This window comes from Glycine soja, chromosome 10 (assembly GCF_004193775.1).
Source record: "Glycine soja cultivar W05 chromosome 10, ASM419377v2, whole genome shotgun sequence".
NCBI classification, from domain to species: Eukaryota; Viridiplantae; Streptophyta; class Magnoliopsida; order Fabales; family Fabaceae; genus Glycine; species Glycine soja.
In genome coordinates this window covers 11,573-19,077 of record NC_041011.1, presented here as the reverse complement: position 1 = coordinate 19,077, position 7,505 = coordinate 11,573, and the positions used below count along the sequence as shown (strand labels likewise).

General features: G+C 32.3%; 1 protein-coding gene across 4 annotated transcripts; it reads left to right on the top strand.

The window, feature by feature from the left end:
- Positions 1 to 1,289: 1,289 nt before the first annotated feature.
- On the top strand, positions 1,290 to 6,759 carry LOC114370252 (lysine-specific demethylase JMJ25-like). Of its 4 annotated transcripts, none has more exons than XM_028327554.1 (5): positions 1,290 to 1,695; positions 2,236 to 2,723; positions 3,562 to 4,077; positions 4,149 to 4,343; positions 6,119 to 6,759. In XM_028327554.1, the coding sequence occupies exons 1-2, from the start codon at positions 1,360 to 1,362 to the stop codon at positions 2,671 to 2,673; spliced, it is 774 nt and encodes a 257-aa protein (XP_028183355.1). In that variant the 5' UTR covers positions 1,290 to 1,359; the 3' UTR covers positions 2,674 to 2,723; positions 3,562 to 4,077; positions 4,149 to 4,343; positions 6,119 to 6,759. The 4 variants fall into 4 exon arrangements, with proteins under 4 accessions (XP_028183355.1, XP_028183354.1, XP_028183352.1 ...); XM_028327553.1 differs by lacking the exon at positions 6,119 to 6,759 and adding an exon at positions 5,690 to 5,851; XM_028327551.1 differs by lacking the exon at positions 6,119 to 6,759 and adding an exon at positions 5,646 to 5,851.
- The last annotated feature ends 746 nt before the right edge of the window (positions 6,760 to 7,505 follow it).

Here is a 7,505-nt window from a genome sequence, read left to right as displayed (position 1 = left end):
AGCATATTGGGTCAACATTTTGTCTGAGTTAGTGTGTAAAGCAAAAGAACTAGTGCAAGCATACAAGCTTCAAAATGTAGTTAAGACTGTAGACAACTTCTGTTCATGTTTGAAGCTTGATAGAAACACAGATGTTAGCTATAGTAATATGAGGAAGGCTGCTTCTTGAGAAGATTTGACTGACAACTATTTATTCTGTCCTAAAGCTGTAGATCTTCAGTACAAGTATTTAAGGCATTTTCAGTGGCATTGGGAAAAGGGGGAACCGCTTGTCATGTGGCGTGCATTACGTCATCTAACTAATACCAAGCATGGCCAACATTTGGTGGAGAAAACAATTGATTGCTTAGATTGGACTGAGGTTTGCTTAATTTCCCAATCTTTAACTTTATTGACCTTGGAGAGCTTTTTACACAAATTTCATTCTTCACCTTCATTCTCATGAAGATTATGTTTAATTGTTTAATGTTGGTACTTATTTTAACTGGAACCACTGCAGTTATGGCATTTGAAGAATTATTTAATATCAACAATTTTTATGTTGTTGAATTTCCTACATGTTTCCTGAATTCAGTAACTCCACCTTTTCTGGATTGAGACTTGAGAGTTATTTCAGTGCATTTAATATTGTCAGTTATTGAATTCCATAGAGTCATCAGAACTGAATGTCCTTGAAATATTTTGTGAAGTACTGAAAAATTACAATTTTTTGGTGGATGGTTCCACTTTAAGAAACAGTTTGTAGATGTTCTGCTATCTGGGTCATAAAGAGATGCCGGCCTAAGGTGGAATGTTGGTAAACAAAACACACATTAGGGTGATAATTAGAAATCATTTTTCTGAGTGTAGTTTTTATATTAGTCTCAAATTTTAAGCCCTTGTTTCATGCTTTATGCTGTCTCTCCATCATTCTCAAGAAATATGGCTAGTGTGATCAATTTATCCTGCTACCATCATCATCATATTCATCTTCTTAGTCCTAGGTTTTGCTCCTTATCTTATCATCTTAGAAAATTTTATCTCAATGTTTGGCTGTTTCTTGTCCCTGCCCCATTTTGCTGTTTTTGCTTTGCCTGCCCAGACCTTTCTTGTTGCCCTTGCATCCTTTGGTATGTTTGTCTAGTTCTTAGACTTACAGCATCTAGCTGATGTTGGGTAAAATGTACTTTTTTATTTTTTTTAGTTTGTTGAAAATGTTATTTTCGATTTGTATTCATTCTGTTTTTCTGTTTAGTAATCAGACTAGAGTAAATCATATATGCTTTATTTTACTGATTTAGTAATTCTTTACTGCTTTTACTGGACTTGTTTATTCAGTTGCTGCTGATTTCTGCATTTCTCTTTTGAGGTATTGGTTAAATGCAGGGGGAAATTAATATCCACCAATTTTTTACTGGCTATACAAATGGTCGTAGGGATTGGCTTGCTTGGCCACAGATATTGAAATTAAAAGATTGGCCTCCTTCTAATTTATTTGAGGAACAATTGCCTCGTCATTGTGCTGAGTTCATATCTTCCTTACCCTTCAAGGAATATACTGATCCTCACAAAGGTTCTCTTAACCTTGCTGTGAAGTTGCCTAATGGTTCTCTAAAGCCAGACCTGGGGCCAAAAACATATATTGCTTATGGATTTCTTCAGGAGCTTGGACGTGGTGATTCAGTGACTAAGCTCCATTGTGATATGTCTGATGCAGTATGCTCTATTTGCTTATTTCTTTCCTGGGCTGTTATTTTCAAGGATTTCTTCTAAATTATTCGAACTTTTTAAATAGATTTCATATTGGATGGTGTATAGTTTGTAGGATGTATAAAGTGTTTTCTTTGATAAGCCATTGCATTTCTCTGTTCTGTTTCGTATGAGTAGTTTGTGGCTTCAATTCCATGTCAGTTTTTAAGTTCTGTGCATTGTCTTCAATTCATAAACTCTCATTTGATTCTATATTTGACGAGTTATTTCCCTGGTTGTTATAATGATTGATTGATAATTAGAAAAACTACTCTTGTTATGATAGTAGAATCATCACATTAGTATGTTTAAGGACTTGAAATGAATGATGCCTTTGGCTTAGAGAAGGCTTTAATTTGTGTATATATACTTATGTCAGTTGCATAGATTTTCCTGATCAAACATTTGTTTGTGTTTTGTATATTTTGCTGTATGTGGCGCTGACTGCATGCTTATCAATGAAGGAATTGAAGCATTTTTTCTTTTTTAATAATTTGGCTGTTTTAGGTAAATGTGTTGACTCATATTGCTGAAGTGAAACTGGATTCTGATCAACTTACTGTCATTGAGAAGTTGAAGCAAAAGCATCTCGAGCAAGAGAAAAGGGAGCTACTTGGTGATGATCAGGATGGAGAAACTAATGTTGACATGCTTAATAATTCATCTTCTACAATAAATGCTTTGGACAGGCAAAGTAGTGTTGAAGTCATGGAACAAGAAGGTGGATTATGTGATGGGAAAGAAGTTGATCAGTTTCATCAACCGTCTAGTAGTAATGAGGTTGCCATTGCTAATGAGGATGGTATTTCATATGGATCAGAGCTCATAGAGGTTGACAAAGTAAAAATAAATCAAGGTGATTTGTTGTTTGGGGGGATGCTTCAGATGGTGCTCTCTGGGATATTTTTTGGAGACAGGATGTCCCTAAGTTGCAGGAATATCTGAAGAAGCATTTCAGAGAGTTTAGGCATGTCCATTGCTGTCCTTTAAAGCAGGTAAATTATTAAAATGATTCAGTTATCTGTCTGAGTACTCCTTATCAACCTGAGTCATTTATAACAAATATTTTCACCTTTAGGTTATATTTTTAAATTTTAATATTTGGAGCTTTGCACCCTTATAACATTGACATTCTCCCATTCCCTTATTTTATTCTGATAAAAATTTCATTAAATATGCATGTCATAAAGGATTGGTTGAAGGATCAGGCTGCTAATAAATAGTTATTTAGAAAATAAAAAAATGTTTCTTTGTTTATTTTATTATGTGGTAATGAGCTTTTCATTAATATGACAATAGATCTCATGCAATTGCAACTGTGTTCGTTCTTTAAACAAAGGCTAGGAATAGCATTATAGTGCAATTACCAGTCCAAAATATTCATTAATTTTTCAAATAAATATGTTTTATAATTTGCAAAGTGAGAGAGTACAACCGGGAAATTGAGTGTATCCGACTAGACCGAGTTTCCCAGTTCTTACTGGTTCAGTGTTGGGTTGATTACATGGCACCGGGTTAGATGCATATCCGATTTGATATGTGACCCGAACCGGTGCTATGCCCGGGTTCCGGTTTAACCGGTTGGACTGGCTGGTCCAGTCTGAGTTTTATAACACTGCACACAAGATCCCTTTGGTCTTGAATCACAGACAGTACACTGCCCACTTACCTTGTACTGAAATTCAACATTTTATTAAAAGAACGAAGACAGCACGTTTGAACTCTATTCATGTTACATTAGGTAAAGTTTATGAATTGTTTATACTCTTTTTATTACAGCTCTAACAAAAAAACTAATTCAAATTCAATTTATAATATTTTTTTTTTTTGTAGGATGATTGACTTTTGGATGTATAGGTCTTTACGCCTTTATCTTATTCTGCAATGACTCTGTGAGAGAGGAAGAATAAAAGGGAATGGAAGTTTGGAAAATTTTAGACTAGAAGAAAGCCAACTTAGAGTTGAGCTTTTTAAGAACAAATTCTATCTCAAAATCAATTATAAGATGAACAAGATTTTTAAAATTTAAATAACCAAATGGTCTAGATCTAAAAATAAGCTCTATTTCACCTAGATATCTAGCTTTGATGGTTGCCGAACACCTTAGATTTTGGGAAATTTAATTCATGTACCATAGAAAAAAGAAGAAAATTATTCATTTGCCAGGTTATTTCTAGTTGTTATGTTTCTCTGTTGTATTTGTCTGAAGTTTGTCCTTGTTATGTTTGTCTCTTGTATTATCAGTTGGATCATGCCAATGAATTATCAAACTCCCTGAAAGAAAGTGCCAATATTAACACTGTTCGGGCATCGCTTATTGTTGAAGAATGCACAAGACTTGGTTTGATGGTGAGATGATCTGATAAATATTGCATATGCACCAATATTAATGCATGATTCTGATTTATTCTTTTGTTTAGTATTTGTGTATTGCTCCTGGATCTAGACCTTCCCCTGTTGCTGCTGCTGCTGCAAGTCACAAATTAATCACATGTATTTCATGCTTCGATGAGCGTTCACTTGCATATCATGCTGTTGGATATGGAAGAGGATCTCACATTCCAGCAGTAGCCATTACATCATCAGGCACTGCAGTTTCCAACCTTCTTCCTGCTGTATGTTTCATTAATATTGCTTGTTTTACATGGATGTCCTTATTTTCATGAATTTATTTTAGGGTAAAATACATTTTTGGTCCCCCTATAATGCTCAATCTGCAATTTTGGTCTCCTACATACTTTTATTTTTCTCTCAATGTTTGACCATGGATAATCAATTAACGGTCAACTAACAGAAGAACCAAAATCGCTGATTTTGAAAAATAGGGGGACTGAATGTCTTGATTTGGAAATAGGGGGACCAAAATTGCGGATTGAGCATTATAGGGGACCAAAATTGCGGATTGAGCATTATAGGGGACCAATAGTGTATTTTAGCCTTTATTTTATTTTGAATGTGTGATGATTTATTAATTTCATTCCTGTGACTTGGTTTGTTGTCATTCTGTATGCTGTTGCTAATACATGCATTATTGGAGTTCGATTGGTTGCTTTGCTGGCTCTTTTTTTGCACTTAGTTTTTACTTTTATTTCCATCAACTTGATTTGTAGTTTTCTCTTAGAGTTTAATTCCCCTCAAGGCTTGAATTGTATTTGCTTTTAGAGTTTAATTCAAATTCACTAACTATGATAATAATTTGATCATAAATTATCGATTATGATAAGAGTATTGATTTTTATAATAATTATTTAAAAATCGTATCTAAAATAATTTTTTAGAATAAATAATACATAGTAAATAATTTATGCACTGAAATTTTATAAAAACTTTTTACACTTTTATTTAATTATAAATTATCATATATAATAATAATTAATTTAATAATTTTTTATATGTCATCATTTCTAGTTAGTTGATTGAAAGTGTAAAAAACTTTTACACTATTATTTAATCACAAACTGTCATATGTGTGATAAATGTATTGATATTCATGATAATTATTATTAAAGTTATATGATAAATATTTCTAGTTGATTGATAATATAATTTTCTTGCACAAACAATGCACATGCCTATTAATTAACTCAATATTAAATTAATTTACAATTTTTTTTTACATTTGACAGTATATCAAAATAAAACTTATGCTTTTATACAAAAACATGAGATCCTTAATGCACGTTGGTTTTATATTTTGTTATATTGTGTTCATGTATTTTTTTATTTTTTTTTATACAGTGTTCATGTATTCAATATACTTAAAAATGAAACACTTTCATGCATTCAAGTGTACCAAACAAAATTCCAACACTATATTTTGGAGAAATATGGTTTCAATGTGTATTCTTTTTTAAATTTGTAAGAAGAATTTATTACTGTTTATGGTTAATATGGGCTGATATATATTTTTCCTGTAGGGACTGCAACCTAATCTACTAACTACTACTGAACTCTAATGCAGGTCAAGTCTGATCTGGCTAAAAATATCCAATCATTAGAACCAAACTCTAAATGTTATGTCTTGTAATGAGTGATTCTCTTACACTCTGAAGTATAACAATTTTACCTTATAAGGGTTCAATTCAATCAAAGTAAAATGGAAAGCGTTTCCTTATTTATCAAATATGCTTATGTTTTGTGATGTTCTTCTACTAATATGTGGCGAGCTTAATCCAAAGTGATCTTTGTTTTGGAACTATCCAGTTGAATAGCAGCATATTTTCAGCCTTGAACTTTATATTTTATTTGTGACTATTCTTGTTTAAGAGTGGTTTATGAATGTGGTATTGATATTTGATGCACGATAACTGGCCTTCTGTCAGGTAAAGGTTCAACTTCTTATTGCCATTACTTTAATAACTTTAAATACTATTTCTTTAGCCGCTCCCAGATTGAGTTAGATGAGCTGGAAAGTGTTTCCATTCTGTCCATGACCCTTGCATGGGATGAATTTTCCTTCTCTACTTTTCAAGAAGCCCATTATTCACTTCAAGATTCTCTAGACCAGGTGCCTGACATGCCTTTTTGATATCTTTTCTGTTTTGTTGTTTTATTTACCATCGTTCCCTGCTTCTATCATTTTTCATGTAATTTGGAATATTTAAAGTTAAATGATCAATTCTTTTTTGTATCAGTTTTTACACCTTTGTGAATGAAAAAAGGGAATCTTTCATTATGGTTTGGTTGGGCCTTTCTCTTTGTTTCCTATAATCTAGAGGATCCTTATCTTCTTCTTGGGTTCTGAAAAAATAAAAACATCAACTCCCTCCTGTATTTATGCTTGATGTTATTTCCTACGGTGTTGGTTATGTGTCATGTCTGGTCTACTATTGACACATGGAAATCCAAATGCACTAGAGCTGCCCTCAAAAAACTCAATTTGGTAGAAGATAGATCTATTCCAAGGGTATAAGCTCATTTCTTTCCTAATAATATGTAAGTTTTACTTGCAACTAGTTGTTACTTCCCTGAATGCCAATATTTGTTTGACATGTTTCTTTAGTTGATATTTTTCTTTTGCATTTTCTTTTCCTTGGGTCTGGTTAAATGTTAATGCTCAAAGGCTATTTTCGTTATTGTTGTATTTTTTTTTTTTGGTATTATATGCTAATATTTTAAGAGTTAAATACAATGCAGTGCAAACTATATTTGGGCCAAGCGCATATACTTTCAATAGTCTAATTCTAACTCAATCCATAATAACTCTTTAACATTGTTCCCAAATCCCAAGTTTGAGCATAAATATTAATCATGCCTAGCTTGTTACAAATGAAATAACAGTGTTTTCCGGTCACAACCTTTGTGAACAGATCTGTTAGTTGGTCACTTGCCCTTATGTGGGAGGTAGATATAAGATTTTGTTGAACCTTCTCTCTGATAAAATGACAATTTATATGCTTATTCCTCTCATGAAAAACTGTTGTTGAAAGACCGAAAAACAAATACAACAGACGTTGGAACTGTGTCTTAACTACACAACAAAGTCTGCTTTATAAAGTATGATTGCAATAAATATAATTATAGGAGATTTTATTCTTATATACATGATTTGATATGCCTATAAATCACATTCTAATCAAACATGCCTATAATTACAAAGATCCTAATTAAATAAGGGAACAAATCATAAAAAAATATAAAAAGAAGAATAATTCTTAAGAGATCATCTAGGATATTCTAAAAATAGGGGGACTGAATGTCTTGATTTGGAAGAGGAATAAATTATTCAAGTTTGTTAAGATACAAATAATATTTTTGATCTCTTTAGGTGACTAACA

Bases quoted from the DNA above. Each gene is read 5' to 3' on its own strand.
- LOC114370252 (XM_028327554.1), top strand. From the start codon at position 1,360: ATGCAGGGGGAAATTAATATCCACCAATTTTTTACTGGCTATACAAAT. The intron at 1,696-2,235 runs GTATGCTCTATT...TGGCTGTTTTAG, and splicing joins ATTGTGATATGTCTGATGCA to GTAAATGTGTTGACTCATAT.